This window comes from Stegastes partitus, unplaced genomic scaffold (assembly GCF_000690725.1).
Source record: "Stegastes partitus isolate 25-593 unplaced genomic scaffold, Stegastes_partitus-1.0.2 Scaffold192, whole genome shotgun sequence".
Lineage (NCBI taxonomy): Eukaryota > Metazoa > Chordata > Actinopteri > Pomacentridae > Stegastes > Stegastes partitus.
The window spans coordinates 518,183-535,252 of NW_007577923.1; the positions used below are offsets into that span (position 1 = coordinate 518,183).

General features: G+C 41.4%; 1 protein-coding gene across 1 annotated transcript in view; it reads right to left on the bottom strand.

Moving 5' to 3' along the window:
- Positions 1–17,070, bottom strand: part of ank3a (ankyrin 3a) — a 118,791-nt gene that overhangs the window by 26,691 nt on the left and 75,030 nt on the right. Inside the window, exons 10-23 of the mRNA XM_008280424.1 lie at positions 16,419–16,616; positions 14,712–14,810; positions 14,478–14,576; positions 14,297–14,395; positions 14,009–14,206; positions 12,044–12,142; positions 9,636–9,734; positions 7,181–7,378; positions 6,873–6,971; positions 6,038–6,136; positions 5,144–5,242; positions 4,918–5,013; positions 2,628–2,700; positions 2,379–2,435 (exon numbers count right to left, since the gene is read on the bottom strand). Of these exons, the coding sequence (XP_008278646.1) occupies positions 2,379–2,435; positions 2,628–2,700; positions 4,918–5,013; positions 5,144–5,242; positions 6,038–6,136; positions 6,873–6,971; positions 7,181–7,378; positions 9,636–9,734; positions 12,044–12,142; positions 14,009–14,206; positions 14,297–14,395; positions 14,478–14,576; positions 14,712–14,810; positions 16,419–16,616 (1,612 nt within the window). The remainder of the gene's footprint in view (positions 1–2,378; positions 2,436–2,627; positions 2,701–4,917; positions 5,014–5,143; positions 5,243–6,037; positions 6,137–6,872; positions 6,972–7,180; positions 7,379–9,635; positions 9,735–12,043; positions 12,143–14,008; positions 14,207–14,296; positions 14,396–14,477; positions 14,577–14,711; positions 14,811–16,418; positions 16,617–17,070) is intronic.

A 17,070-nucleotide genomic window follows, 5' to 3' on the forward strand; every position in this document is an offset into this window, starting at 1 on the left:
ATAACAGGGCTGATGACTCACATCATTTCCTGCCCTTCACTTTCTTTTCTGCCTCTCTTTCGATCCGGTTTTTAATGAAACTCCTTTTGATGCCCCCCAACGACTTACCTTTGTCCAACGCGGCCATATCGATCACAGCTCAGCTCTTTATATTCCCTGAGTGATTTCTGTTTCTCTCTTAAAAAAAAAAAAAAGAAAAAAAAAGCCGCGGAACGTCCACAGGATAGAAACGTAAATCCACAGAGAAGAGGCTCAGAGTATTAAGCAGTCCATTCAGTGCTTTCTGCTGCTGATGGAAAAAGTTGCCCTCTCTTCACCTCAACCACTTAACTCCATTCCAACCAAGTAGCGCGCTTGTGGCCGATGCGCACATCTCTGCCTTCCGCCTTTACGCACAAGAAACAGCAATCAAACAAAGTTTTGCGCCTCCTTGCTGCACTGAAGAAAAAAAAACAGAGTGCCCAATGCTGAAGTGAAACATTAGAAGTCCAGCTGACACTAACGGACACACCGGGGTTAATTCTCCTGCAGGCGGCTCAAAAAAAAAAAAAAAAGCTCATCTCATTGGATTTGCACAGAGAGAGAGCGAGAGAGACTGCGCGTCAACAGCATCCACAACAAGAGCGTCAACTTGGAAGTGTTTACCGCTGTGGTGGAGAGTGCTCAGTCAGCTGACGGGGTCGTTTGAGCTTGGGAACCTCAGACTGGAGAGGAAAACTCTCACCGAGGACTCAGACAGGGAGTCCTGGCTGCATGTCAAACTGGGAGTGCAGGGCTGAAATAATGATGAAACAACCCCCATCGTGCAACGGTTTTGCCATTTAAAATTAAAAAAAATATCTTGAGCAACCCTTCCTTCTGCACAATGACTCAATCTTGCACAAGAATAGTGATTTTGGAACAATTACGCAAGAGATATTTTGTCAGTGAAGGACCTTTAGTAGGCAATCATTTCCTTTAAGGCCTGTGCTTTAGACATCGTGGAGATCATCTGCACTGTGGCGACAAGTTAAGTTTTCTATAGATAGCGCTATTAGTGGCCACAGTGGTCTATAGAAAGCATGAGATGAGCTTGTGATGGCAGGTCACAAACACACAGCCAGAGACCTTCTTGGTGACTTGTTACAGTCACTCCAACCTGGAGCTTAATAGGATTGGCTCCCTCCATATAGGATTAAAGAGAGTTGTGGAAACTCTTTACTCCCTTCTTCACACAAGCACACACACAGAGAAGAAGAAAAAAAACACCCAATAAAGAGGAAGGAGTGCAGGCCTGAATGCAACAGCCAACTGAAACCAGTCTCCTGGTGTTGGGCAAAGTGAATATTACAAGAACAATGCTGATGAATTATGTACACAGTATAAACAGTTTATATGGAGTAGGTGAGGCCATGGATACTCGTATTTATAATTCCTCCACGGTAGTGATAACACATTGTGCCAATGAGGATCTTCATCATGCGGCTCCACCATCACCCGATACGTGTGTGTACGTGTTTAGTCTCCCTGTATCACCTGACAAAGAAACTGCACACCCCCTCGCGACCGTCTCCTAGGCAACAGCCCATGAACAAGCTCATCAATTTTACAAGCATGTTGGCTCTGTGGTTCCAAAACAAAAAAAGGACAGAAGACCAAAGTGGGCAGACAATGCGACTTGTACCTTTAAACTTGGCAGTGCTTCGGCTATGCAGGGCTGTTCTACCGCTAACTAACGCTGATGTTATGTCATCCGTTGAGGGTTTTGACATACAGTGAGGTTATTTAATCGAGTGCATGCAGGTCTCTTCGCAGTCTGTCATGTGAGTTACAAAGTGAGTTACATTGACCTTGTTTTCATTTTTTTTTTAGCTCTTTTCAAAAAGAGTGCAGCATTGAAGTTTGGATGACACTTGAGTGTCTTTGATGAGAAGAATCATGCAGGAAGGGATTTATGGTTTGCAAGGTGATAAAAATAACAAATGTGTTTTAAAGTGGCAGTGAAAATAACATCAGCGGTGTCAGTTTGTGAATAGAAGCAGGATCTGAAAGGCTCAAGGCTAAAACAGCTGAGATATCTTTATCTGCTGGTGGTAGACAAAGTAAATTTAATAAAAACAATCAAACATCTACTCGATCTGATCCTCTCATTGGCTCTTGAGGTTCATTCATGGGGCCTTAATGTCATAATAACTCAAGAATAATCACGCCACTCAGTGTAAGTGTGTATTCTTGCTGTTGAGTGAGTGTATTCTGATTTTGCATTCAAAAGAGCAGTACAGCTGGAGAGCAGTAGAGCGAAAGCTTCACTGTTAGCTACAAGCAGGGGCAGCTCTGCTGAGGTGTTAAAGGAAAACCAACCAACAAAGGAACAGCGAATTCAAAGTGGCAAAAAATACCTTCATCATCATCTGAAAAAGAGTCCTCACTGAGAATTTCTGGCACATTGGCCTGGACTGTGTGATGTGGATACAGTGAAACATGCACGTTAACGACAATGACATCACACAGCGTATGGAAATCATGCAGTATGCTGCTATTAAAAACAAGTCAAACAACCATTTGCAAGTATTGATTAACCTTATTTTAGTTCTGGATGGCTGGAAATTAGAATTGTGAGCATTTTTTAAAAGAAGTTTTTCACATACCTTCATCGTCAGACATGTCGAGGAACTCATTCATGGTCTCTGGGACGTTGATTTTGTGTTTTTCTGATGCACTCTGCAAATGTGGAAAAAATGACATGTGAAAAACAACTTTATGCTTTTGAAAACCATCAAAATTCTGGAAATTGTGCTATTTATTTGCAGTGCATATTGTATTATTATATATCAGTATATCTAATGGTCACTTAAGTTCACCATCCGTACTCAACTATCATGACATAAACAGTGTTTTTCCTTTTTCATGCACATGTACACACTATGACATGCTAAACCTGAACCTTAAAGCGTATTTTCTGATATTAAAACCTCAGAATACCATCACTCCCCACCGGCTTACTGCTCGCTTTTTTCACAGCTGACTGCAGCACTGAGCTGAGCGGTAAATACTGGGTTTTGAAATAAGAAGATCAGGAAGTATGTCTTGAAGATTGCCCACTTTTACAGTGTTAAATCACCTGTAGCTCAGACAACTGCAGTCAGTTAGTGACAAGTTCAGCATTTACATTCCAACCAAAGTGGGGCCTGCACATATGTTTCCTAATATGGACATTAAACGTGGCTGTGGCCCCCGTCAAAGCAAGAAGTGCTGATCCTATACGTCTGAAGTCCGGTTTCACCCACACAACTGACCAGAAAGACAGGCTGCAGATTCAAGAGGTCTCTGCACAGTGAATAATAGATCACTCACACACACAGTTGTAGGGAAATGACCTTGATCTTTCAGGTGCACAACCGTATGTAGAGACAGTTTGGACTAACGCACTTTTCTGCTGATGCCGCCGAATCCTCAGCGACCTCTCCGTCCGTCTCTTCACTCGCCGTCCCTCCCCCTGCACGCTCCTGTCACCTCGTCATCATCCCGCTGCCTCTCTTTCTGTCCCATTTTCTCACCCTCCTCCCTCCTCCCATACAAGTGTGTGTATGTGGAATCAGATCGCTGTTAGTGACCTCGGCTATATGAGGAGAAACCTTAAGCTCCAATCTAAGCCCTCTCTCTCTCTCTCTTAATCAGGACAACTTCACACATGTGACGCAGCGTGACTGACTGACTTGCTGGCTGATTTGCAGTATTTACACTCTCACTCCTCTCGCAGTAAGCTGCTGGCTCATTGGTCCAAGTTTATATTTAGGTAAGGAGTCAGGTACACAATTGAGTTTAACACAGATGCTCAATAAGAAGCGGTTCTACGGATGAATACTTCAGCTTACTACAAACCATTTTTTAAAAGCATTTCTCAAGTTTTTAGCAAACAATAACTTTTTTAATGCAATCAACAACCAAAACAATACTATTAGTGCCCAAACTTTTAGCCTGTATCACCTGGCTGCAATGCATTTTGCTAGACAGCTGTAAAATCCTGTCCTTGAACGCACCACAGAGGAGAATTCTCGCAATCAAACACTTTGTAACTTCATCACCTTGTACCTCAGGGTGGCAAAACTTTAACAGCAATGACATGTTTAGCGAGGATGGCAATTTTTTCAAACAGTTTTAAATGAATGTTCATATAATTAAGATACAAAATCAATGGCTGCCTAGAAAGTGGAAAACTATTTTAAAACTTTACCATCTTAAAAAATTAGTCACTCACGCAAAGCATAAGAAATTTACTAGTGATGCACGATATTAAAATTTCTGGCCAATATGATATCTGATATTAAGATTTCCAATATCGCAGATAACCGATATTACCGATGTCGATATTCAATTTTTGTTCACACCGAAAAATGAGTAGAAGTAAGCACTGTGAGAAAACTATTCAAAAGAAGCCCAAATTAGACCACATAGTCTTCTTTATTATGTAACATAACTAAAACATATCTAAACATATTTAACGTTCAAGTCCAGGACCATTTAAGTAAAAACATCTGTTAAATAGCAGCAATATCAAATGTAGAGACGAAGGCGCTGATGTTAGACAATCATCGGCTAAATTTGTTCACCTGACCGATACCGATATATCAGAAAAAACACTAATATCAGCCAATACCGATGTGGTCGCAGATATATCGTGCATCCCTACAATTTAAACATAACCATTCAAACTCTTTGAAAGTTGTTTCTATACTGTTTCATATTGTGTGGCTACTCTAAGATGCACACCTTTTCAATCATAAGCATGCTGATTTCTTCACTGTCACATGTTGGTAATGTATTATTGTGTCTATATGCAACTTATTTCCAAGTTATAATAGATATATATAGGATGATTGGTGATACAATAAAGTTCATGTGCATTAAACCACATGAGACATGAGGAAAGCGTCTCACCATGGTGTTCAGGTTTTCATCCGTCATAGGCCTCAGTGTGTCCACCACCGAGATGTACCCGAGACGGCGGGCGATGGACAGGGCAGTGTTGCCGTTCTGACCAGCGACAGACAAAGAGGAAGTTATTCACAGGAGGTGCACAGATACACAAAAAGCAATTAGTAATTCATCAATCTTCAGCTCCGTTGGAGAGTGCGTGTCTGTGCCAGTGTGTTTGTGCACTGACCACGGTGAGCTCGTTGGCCGAGGCCCCGTGCTGAAGCAGCAGGTTGATGATGTGGGTGTGGCCCTGCTGAGCTGCCTGGTGTAGAGGAGTGTACCCGTTCTAGACAGAGACATGAGCACAGTGAGTTAGTCCTGGAGGAGAATGAACCAACTGTGTTCATACAGGGTGATTTTTACCTAAACAGCAATACGAGACTGTGTGTTTGTTTGTAGGTCAGTCTATGATGTCATGTGGATGGTGGAAATGAGGCTACAGAGGTGCCAGAAAAAATATGTTTAAAAATGATTTAATGTTGTAATTTTTAAAAAGTGTAAAAAGCAAAAAAAATGGCACAAATATCTGCAAAATATCTATATTTCAAATGGATTTAATACAGCAAAAAACAAACAAAAAAACCCCACTATGGTCACATATTGTAAATTGTTATTTTGTTATTTTTTTTAACACATAAATGAGTATTTTTTTCTCTGATTTCATTAGACAATATCTGTACTTTAACATGTTTTAACAAATTCTGAAAAATATTAGTCTTTCTTTTCTTAATATACACTTTTTTTTTCAAAAAAATTGCAAATATCTGTAAAATACTTATTTTTTCAGATTTAAACTGCTGATTTTATAGTCGAATGCTGTGAAAGAATGATTAACCATTTGTAAAAATACAGATTTTTTTTTTTATGTAGAGATTATTTACAGTTTTTTTTTTTACTGTCAACATGTAAATTAATACAATTTTCAGTGATTGTAATTGCTATTATCAGTAATTAAATTAATACATTAAAAAAAAAAAAGAAAATTAAAAGAAAAATGAAAGAAAAAAAAGAAAAAAAGAAAGAAAATTGTACAGTTAATTGTACAGTTAAAAAAAAGCCATTATTTTTTTTCCCAGCGTACCTTGGTTTTGCCGTTGACTCTGGCTTGGTTCTGCAGCAGGAAGTTTGCCATCTTTGCATTGCCGTAGTGACAGGCCACGTGCAGCGGAGTGTAACCCATCTGCATTAAGGGCAGTAAATGGAGGAAGAGGCACAGACATGAAAGGGCGAACACATAAAAAGAAGGGAGACCGTGAGTTACTTTTGCTGACTGAAGGCCTCATATCATTACACAACAGTTTCCGAAAGAATCAGCTCATACTTGGATTTTGCAAGAATTTAAAAATCATTCTGCAGACTCTACTTCCCGGCACGCTGTGTCTAATCACAAACACACTTCAAAACTGCATCATATTTCATGTCATCGTTTGCATTATGCATATGTGCACAAAGATAATGGAGATCAGTGAGTGAATAACGCATCCTCTGTAAACAACTGTCCCGTCAGCACAAACACACACAAAATACCCTTGTGTTATCCCAACCTTCAGCTACTGCGGGTCTGCCTCAGTGAACGTGAGCAGCCTGTTATGGGACTTTATATTACAGCATGTTCGCGTTCATGTGTGTGTGTGTGTGTGTGTGTTTGCTGCAGTGTGAGGCGCATCCATAAAGACATGAACACCTTCCACTCGGGTATCAATCCTTTATTTATGCAGCACCTGAGATGATTGCGGATAACAGACTGTCTGAGTGTATTTTTCCGATGCTTTAAATACACTGAAACTATGCAGAAATATCAAGTTCAGATAAAGACAAGCGCATACCGCAAAGGCAGTGATAAACGCATTAAATCTCAAATAGAGAATTACAGACATTAGTGTATTTACAGTATGTGCTCTCTGACAACGCCTCACCTTTGTTTGTGGGTTGACATCAGCCCCGTGGTTGAGAAGGACTTCTGCAACGTTGACCTTGTCCTCCTGAGCTGCTAAGTGAAGTGGTGTAAGTCCGCTCTGTGGATGGAGAAAGGACATGCACAACCATGTGTCAGCACACAAATAAATCAGTTATGGTGTGAGCACATAACAAGATTGAAACATGCTGCGTGTATCAGCGAACACTGAAAACTGGCTGGACAAGTCTGAGGATGCGTGTCTTTTTCTGTGACAACGAGGTCAAAATGCCAATAATGAAGCTGTTTTTGCCGCGTGACCGCTTCTACCTTATTGCACACGTTGACGTTGGCGTTCTTGGCCAGCAGCAGCGACACTAGGTCCACGCTGCCCTCCTGCGCTGCCAGGTGAATGGGGCTGATGCCTTGCCGCGTCACTGCGTTGGTGTCAGCGCCGTACTCCAGCAGCGTGGTCCCAATGTCCATTTGGTTCTTTTTGGCAGCGATGTGGAGCGGCGTGTAGCCATTCTGAGGAGGGCAAGAGAGAGGCGTAGATGTCAGCATGTTAAACTGAGCTCTTCTATGGAAGTGATGGCTGGTGTGTTATTTAATCTGTGTTACTGTAATAGAGAAATGGCTAATTATGCTCAAAACAAGGAAGGTTTTCATTAGGTGCTTTCTTCTGTAATGCATTTTATTCCATTTTGAATCAAAATGGAATTCGTTCGACACATTACAGGCTGAAATATGGACGAAGCTGTAAGGTCACCATGGCAACATTTACACCAGACTGTCATTTTCATCATGAGGGATGCACGATGTTGGATTACTGCCAGTATCAGAACATCTTCATTTTTGCTCTAGAGAACACCCAGTCTCTCTCCTGTAGTTGAGTTCTGGTGAATTCACACATTACTACTTATCACGATGGCCCTCTGGCAGATGAAAACAGGAAATGCAATGCTTTTCAAATGTAGACATTCACTGAAAAATGTACTTGCAAATCATGACATCTTTATTCTTATGTAACATTTTCATATTAACTGCCTGTCAGTGTTTATTTTGGGCCATCATTTAACTTCATTCTGATTATTACCGTGCATCCCTGTTCATTATATCTACAAAAATCGATATAATAAATATAAAGAAAATGACAGGTAACACTTGTTTCTGCACTCGTGGTGGTGGACTAAAGAAAACCTGAATCAAGCTCAGAAGCTTTAATAGATGAAGAGTTTCAGTTCAGAATTCTAAACTGTCAGTGTCAGCGTCTAACAGGTATTTTTAGATTACAGAGAGATCACGATGCAGATATTTGACCAAAAAAGTCAACATATTGCATCTAAACTTTGTCATGACAGCAAACATCACGACTTCAGGAGAATTTAATGTATCATTAGTGGGAGAAATAAAACTCCTTGACACTGAATGAGCATCTGAGACCTCAAACATGTGGCGTTTCTCAGCTGGCTGAGCACATACACAGTAAAAAGAGACAGGACAGCAGCTGAAGAGGGACCTTTCTGACTTTCTTCACTCTGGCCACTTTAGAGAAGACAGAATTAGACTAGAGGCAGCATTTACTGTTGGGAGCTCCACTGGTGTCAGCAGGAGGGCTTCATTCAAATCTGTAGGAAGCCTTGAGGTCCTACAGAGCAGTGGGGTGATTTTAGCTTAGATTGGTAACATCATGAGTTTGTCTGTTACTGCGTTTGTGCTCATTTCCAAACCTTTGATTCAAATCTGATTTCACTCCCTGAATCTTAAAACGAGTCCTATTGCATGAGTCAAAATCACACTTTCAGATCCTCCTGTCAGAGATGTCACACATGACCCATGTTTCACGACACAACTCTGAGATGTGTTCACTGCTCGCGTTTGTACAGAAACGCCTCTAGACAACTGCTCCGCTGCACACAGATTGATCCCTTTCCAAAAGCACTTAAATTAGACCCAGCAGACTAACTTTAGAAAGCAGCCAAATGAAAAAAACAATTTATAGAGGAAGAGAAACTCAGAGTGAAGACAGGCAGGCAGGGAGGAATGACTAAGAGTGTGGGAGGGAAGCAGGAAAAGTCGAGGAATAAATAGAGACAGATACAGATTAAGGAAGAGAGAGTTAGGAGGAGACAGAGCCAGAAAGGGAAGACCGAGAGCAAAGATAAATGAGCTTTACGAGCTTTCGGTCTCCTCGTGCAGGGTGTCGATCCAGCAGCAAAACAGACATTTCCTGCAGTATTTTGGTTTCTACTCTGTGTTTTTTTTGACTATGAAAGCCTAGTAGGAGAAGAACCACTACTTGACCATATGTCGGCGACCATGTGCATTTGACATTTCAACTAAACTGCTTTTTTTTTTTGCTTTTTATTTGGAACACACAACATTTACAGCCCTAGAACAGACAGAAAGTTGTGAGTAATGAGTGTCTTTGGAGTAATTTACGACACATCTCCAGCCCCTGCAAGTTCACTGACAACACTGTCTAGTTTAGTTTTATGAGAAATAATGACATTTTTTTCGAAAATCCCAACCCCAAAATGTCGACATTATGCGCTAAATTCCAGCTGGTGGAGTGACTTCAAAGAGAACAAAGGAAAACCCGCACTTTCACTCACAACGCTGAAGGTTACACACGATGGAATGGATGGAAATGAGCATTAGATCTGCATAAATACAGACAGGACGTCACGCACAGAACGCTTGTTAATGATCTGAGATGGCGTTGAAAGCAAAAGCCAGGTGAGTTGACTGTAGCACGTGTGTTTCTGTGTGTTTGTGTGGATACCTTGGCGGCAGCGTGCGGGGAAGCTCCCTGATCCAGCAGCAGCAGTGCCACTCTCTGATTATCGTAGTGAGCGGCTACATGCAGTGGAGTTAGCCCACTCTAAAACACCCACCCACACACACACACACGCGCGCACACACACACATCCACGCACACAGGCATGCAACACAACACCAGATTAGAACACGCACAAGCTCAAACACGCTGATAAGTCAAATGAAAGAACCAAAATCAACAGAATGTTAAGAGATGGAGGGGAGATGGACATTAAACTGATGAAACATACTTAGTACGGGAGACAGTTTAGAGCTTCATGCTGAAATCCTGAAGAAGAAGAAGAAGCTAGAGGACATTATCAACTGAGACAAAGAAGGTGGAATGTATCTCCAAAATGTCAACTTTGCACCAAATGATTCGCTTAAGAAGTGGGAGAATTTTAACATTGCAGTCATGTCCAGAACAGCAACAAAAAAAGAAAAAGAAGAAGAACTGATGCAGCCAGTATTGCTCTTTTTATTCCACACATTCTTCTTCCTTATAAAATTTAATGCCGACATGATCTACAATGCAAATCCACTGCCTTCGTTTTGCTTAGTGACTCATCTGCGGTATGATAATCGCAGCGAGTGCAGCCGAGATGAAAAGTGGGCAAAATTGGAGATACATGGTTCTGACAGCGATGATGACACTTTATCATCTTTTTCAGCAGGAGGAGGAGGAATAGCATTAGTGTGCTAGCAGCAGAAGCAGCAGCATGTTGGTATTCTTTTCATTTAAAGATCCCCTTCGGACAAACTTCAGGACATAAACTTTGGATGCTTGGAACAACATGTGTCTGATGTATCCTAGGAGTTTCGGTAAAATGTCTCATCTTTTAGGTTCTTGAAGACATCTTAAGTCCAGTAGTCCAGCTGCTAGGACTTTCTAGGATTACCATGACCTGGAAAATCTGCACAAATCTGACTGTAATGTATTTTTTCCTCAAAAAAAGAGCATCTATCTTACCACAACTCTTTTTACTTAATGTAGAAAATAAAAAGAAATGACTACATCAATATATTTCATTTAAAAACTTTCAATTTTTGACCACAAGATTGCTCTTATTTTACTGACAAGTCTTTTTTCCCCCCACAGTATACATGTTTGCGCCGGAGGTGTCAAGTGTCTGCACCACAGGTAGACAGTCTTAAATTCAGCTGTAATGTGAGCACAGAGAAACTTTCACCCTTCAGCAAATCCAGCAGCCCCCTAGTGTCAAACTCTGCACATGCAGTACATCCGTCTGCACAGTGAAGCTCAGGAAATGACTGCAAATTTCTGAGGAGACCTTTAAAGTTAATTTTTCTGTTTTGTCTTCATGCATCAAGTCACTTGACGTGACACTGAATGCTTGAAATTACTCAGAAAAAGCGCAAACAGAATTTCCTGATGTGTGGTTACAGCGGCCCTGGAGAGATGTGCGATATATTCATATTTTGGGTCAAAAGGCTTTCCTGGTTAAAACGTTAGAAACGAAACAGTTCTTTTTTCTCTTACCTCTGAAGAAAATCACTGTCATTAAACTGCAGCAAAGGCCTGATTTTTGCTTTGTGTTTTTGAAAGCGGGGCTGATTCCAGCGTGACACCACCAGAGTGGAAGCTTCATTATCATACCTGACTGCCATTATGTTAAATGCTCTCAGATGGTGGCACAGACACACGTACAGCTAGTGCCAGTAGGCCTCTGCTCAGTAAGTCTGTCAATGTGTGTGTGTGCATCCAGGGAATAAAAGCAAATGTGCTTACAAGGTTTTTGCAACGGAACGAGCATCTGTTTGCATTGTTGCCCCGTGATCAGAACTAAACCTGCCGCTCCTACATGCAATTACCCCCAGTTGCAGCTTGGAAACTCCAAAAAGGGGCTCTGTTTACTCTCTTAGAGACAGGTTGGATAAGGGCAGGCGGCAGAAAGACCCACAGAATGATAAACGGTCACAGTATCTGAATAAATTCCTGATTTGAACTATTTATTGGTCATATCGCAACAGGAAAAGTTGACTGTCTGACCCACAACTAAGACTCCTTACAAAACATTTGCACATGTATAACTTCATTCTTAGTGTTCTGCAGCTTGTATATATCCTCTACACATAGCTGCTAATGATCCCCGTGAGTGTTCAAACACTTTTCCTATTTCCTTCTCTTTCATCAAAGGTCAGATCTTGACACACTTTGTTACAGAAATTAACCAATTTAAGTTTATACTCCTGTTTCCTGTGCCAACTGCTTCCCTCCGCAGACAGCTCATGTTTTCCAGCATCTGAAAACTTCCTCAAATGTTGGTTAAGATTAGGATCGCCTCCCCAGAGTGAGCTGTCTGCCAGAACTCTCCTCTTTTCTTTTTTCTTTGTTTTTTCCAGACACCTCACCTTTCCCGCAGCATCAGGCGCAGCTCTCTTCTGTAGGAGCAAACTGGCCACCTCCATCTTGCCGTACTTTGCTGCCACATGCAGAGGACTGAACCCTTTCTGTTGGACACAGAAAAGACACTTAATTGAAATGAAAGCATGGAGAGAGAGAGCGAGGGAGGGAGGAGTACAGAAGGGGATTCATACAGGATGTGAATGTTTGCATTATTTAAGTTCGGACTTGGTCGGCCTGGGAACAAGCTCGTAGTGTCTCACATAGTCGCAATGAACTCATCTGTATTATCAAGTTTACGCAATATAACCTTTTTTAGAAGTAAAAAGGACACATAACAGCATAGTTACAAGAGTCTAATAGCAGCAGCAGAGATGTTGTTTTTGCATAAACTGAAAAAAACACGATGCTTATCCATTTAAATCTACTCAATGCATTCAGAACAGACTGTCTGATCCTAAAATCTGTCATCAAAATGCTTGGATGACCTGACATTATGATCTAAAGTCACTTTAAATCAAGCTACTGTTTGCAGCTATGAATTCAGCTAAATGTGTGTTAATCTATAAATAAATATGATGTTGACATATCTTGAGGATTAACACTTGTGGGGTTCTGTACAGAAGTGGAGATCATGGGAAAGATAAATATTAACATAGCAGCCATTTTTGAGGAATTAAATCACCCTTCCAATGTTTAAATATTTATTTTGTGATTGTTTTGTTGTGTGTTTATTTGCGGCTGCCTTTCTTGGCCAGGTCATCCTTGTGAAAGAGGTTTCAGTGGGTCTTTTATCTGGTTAAATAAAGGTAAAATAAAAATAAATAAATACAAAAATATATATGCTATCTGTGCATAAATAATTTAGTGACAACAGGGCATAACCATAAGATTGTAGCAGCCTAAAAAAAGGCAAACCAGAGATTTCGTTTCCTCATGTACTCCACATCAAATGGTTGTAATGTATAATGTGTTAATTTTGGCTTCCTTCCTGTGTGTATGTGAAGATATTTAAAGACATTAGGTCATAATTTCCAGAGGAATGTGGGACTCACACAGATTCCACGCTCTGAAACACATGACCTCATTGTGTGATTGGTCACAGTCGCTATTAATACGACTTAAACATAAACTAAAGGATCATTTTGGAGGAGATATGGATAGTCGGGTTAGTTTGAAATGTTTTAAAATGCCGTCACTTTAAAGACAAATTTATCCAAGAAATATCACAAATGGGTCAATCCATTGCTCCCATCTTCCAATTCCCCCGATCACACTTTGGTGTCACATCGATTCCTTGAGCAGCTGACTCAGGTAACGTCCCAAAAGATGCTGCATGTGTGTGAGAGAGAGGCGGAGGAAGAGAGCACCATGGGGTTTACCCTTCATTAATCTGTTCCACTGACAGAGGTTACCTTCAAAGACAGCCCCCAGCAACATACCACACACGTGCACTACTTGTGTAAAAAGTCTCTCCCTTGTCTCGTTTTGACCTTGATCAGCACAATTAGTCAGATGGGAGACCACCACCGCCAAAAAAAAAAAAAAAATGCCATTATGCGTTCATGGTTGACTGCATCGATTAAAAAAAAACAAACAAAAAAAAACACCCCGAGAGGGAAATAAAGTGGTTTTAAATTACTGGGCCAACACTATTCTGAACGTGAACACTAAAAACTGATCAATACTTTGTCTGGAAAAGGAACAAAACAACAAGAATTGAAGTGAACCCTAACAGCTGTAATACAAAGAGAAGATGGCAGAAAATAATACAGTTATGGTAGATTATGGCTCTCCTAACTGGAGACTGTGACTGCTTATGTTGTGAAAACAGCACATTTCAGCTTTTGTTTGTTTCAAGCATCTTGGAGGCTGCTGAAAACAGAAACTGGCGCCCACTAGTGGGGACACACGACACTGAAACGAGTGAATCTTATCTGCACTGCTTGGTTCACCGGATCCGTGAGGCTCACCTTAGTCGAGGAAGAGAGCGAGGCCCCGTTCTCCAGCAGCATGGCGGCGACGTCTTGGTGTCCTTCTCGGGCAGCCAGGTGAAGGGGGGTGTAGCCTGAGGTGGTGGCAGCGTTGGCAGAGGCGCCGCAATGCAGCAGCTGCTGGACGATGTCGACTTTCCCCAGCCGACTGGAGATGTGCAACGCTGTCTGGTCGTCCTGCAGAGAAGGAGAAAGTGACTGTTTGGCTCCGTGTTCTATCCTTGTTTGTTTTCTCCTGTGATTGATAAAGAGGCCCAGCGTTCTGACCTTGGACTTGGTCTCCACCTTGGCTCCGTTCTTCAGCAGGTATCGGACTACATCTGCCTGGCCCGCCCTGGCTGCCATGTGGAGAGCGGTCTCCCCTCGCTGGGAGACAAACAGTCGTAAGAAGGAGCTCCGAACTCTGAGCACGTACTTCTAAAAAGTGCATTACAAATGATCCACTCACTACGTTGGTGGTGTTGGGTGATGCTCCGTGATGTGTCAGCGCGTGAACGATGTTCTCGTGGCCCATGAAGGCTGCCACGTGAATGGGCGTCAAACCAGACTGCAGGGAAACAGAAATATCAAATTAAAAACCAAATGAACTTGTCAATTCACTTCATTAAACCCAAACAAAGACAAAAGCAGGTTCATATTATGTATGTAATGGTAGTGAAGAGCAGAAAAGAGGATGTAGTACCTCTGTGACAGCCTGGATAGACGCTCCGTGTTTAAGCAACAGCTCCATCACTTTGACTCTGTTCTTCTTGCAGGCGATGTGAAGTGGAGTGAAACCGTTCTGAGAGAAAAAAAAAAAAAGAGAAGAAAAAATCTCAACGTAAAGACTGTAGTATCATCACTGAAATCCAGCAAGAAATGAACTCGCCGCAGTTATAAAACATCTGCGAATGTGTGACTGCTTAAAGGGGAGCAAATGATCCGAAAGGAAATGAATCTCCGATACAGAAGTGTGAAGAGCGGAGAGGAAACCTTTTTTTTTCTCCCCCCCTCCTCAATTATTCTACTCCCTCTCAAATCCAGATGCTTACAAAGAAGCCCTTTTCATCCCTTTGCGTCAGCTTCAGGTCTTTCAAATTTTCAGAATTTCACATTTGTCCGACCTTGATTGACCCCTCGTCTCTCATTTCGCTCACAGTTCTCTGTTTTTCTTCTCTATTGCCTTGAGTATTAATTTTTTTTGGTCACAAAAGGGAGAATCTTTTCTCCTTTTTCCCTTCGTTATATCAGAGCAGTAATGGATTACTGACTGGCTCATTTTGCACGACCTATAAAACACAAATTCCTCTTGCTTCTGTAAATTGAATTCAGTCTTGATTTGGCCAAGCAGTGCAAAATTCTGGAGAAGACACTGAATTTTATGGAGAAAATAGTGAACATAAAAGCAAAACGAGTGACTTTTGGCAACTAGACATTTAATTTTCACTATTATTTGCTTTATTAAAGGCATGCTTAAGCTAACTGGTGATTCAAAATTACCACAGGCGTGAACTTATTCTAATTTTTCCTTTTATCATATCACAGCAGCACTAACATACTGACTGGCTCGTTTTGCACAACCTACAAACCTACAAAATTCCTCTTCCTTCTGATGGTTTAATTGATTCTTTTGAGTCTTGCTTTGGCCAAGTTAAGGCAAAATTTAGTAGAAGACACTGAATCCTTTTAATTTCTATGGAGAGAACCACAAATTCCTCTTTCTTGTATTAATCTAATTCACTTTTTAAGTACAATTTTGGCCAAGCAAAAGCAAAATTGTGTAAAAGACACTGAATCCTTTGAATTTTTATGGAGAAAATAGTCAACATAAAAGCAAAACTAGTGACCTTTGGCAACTAGAAATGGATAGTTCTTATCAAATTTTATATTTTCACTATTATTTGTTTTATTAAAGGCATGCTTAAGCTAACTGGTGATCCAAAATTGTCCAACCTATTCTAACTTTTCCTTTTATTATATCAGAGCAGTACAAACATACTGGCTGGCTCATTTTGCACAACCTACAAAATACAAATTCCTCTTTCTTCTGCTGGTTTAATTGATTTTTTGAGTTTTGCTTTGGCCAAACTCAGGCAAAATTTTGTAAAAGACACCAAATCCTTTGAATTCTTATACAAAAAAACGTCTTTTGGACTGGAAACTGACTATCCTTATCTTTTTTTGTTTTTACGTTGTTCATTAATATTTACCTTTTCAACAACATGCTTAAGTTAACTGGTGATCCTAAATTGTTCATAGGTGTGAGTGTGTGCATGTTTGTTTCTGTATTGGCCTTATGATGGTCTGGTGACCTCCAGCTCCTCTGTGACCCAGTACAGAGTAAAGCAATGTATAGAAAATGGGACAGAAGCTTTCTACAATGATGATTCCACCCTTCTTGTATCCCTACCAGAGCCTTGGCATTCGGGTTGGCCTTCTTGTCCACGATGAGCTTGGCCACCTTGTAGTGACCGCAGTGGGCGGCGACGTGCAGCGCCGTCAGGTAGTCGTTGGTGACGTCGTCCACCGGCACGTCGTGCTGGAGCAGCTGCTGGACGCAGTTCAGGTGGTCGCCCTGAGTGGCCATGTGGAGCGGCGACAGGCCGTTCTACAGTGGGGCGGAGAGAGAGGGAAAGAAAGAGAGACAGAGAGGGGGAGAGAGAGAGAGCCAGACAAAGAGAGAGAGACAAACACACACGCAGACGGACACATAGACAGATGGACAGACAGACACAGCAAGTTAGGGCGTGGCCGGGCGCCGCACAGAAAGACTGTGAAGGAAGTTGCTGAGAAGGTTACAGAAGCATTGTTATAACGAGGCCATTACAACAATGTCTATGTTTGTTACACTGGTCGTCCTGCGTGGTCAAACTGACGGGCTACGCAGCGAAGACAGGCTGTTCTGGAGAGGTCGCACACACGTTATGGAGACAATGCGACAACACTACAGCAACAACAACAGACCTGCTATCTGGTTGGTTAGAAGATTTCAAATAGCTCTGTGTGGTTAATAAATACATGTGTTATGGTGTGATTAACAATGTGTACTATGTTTTAAATAA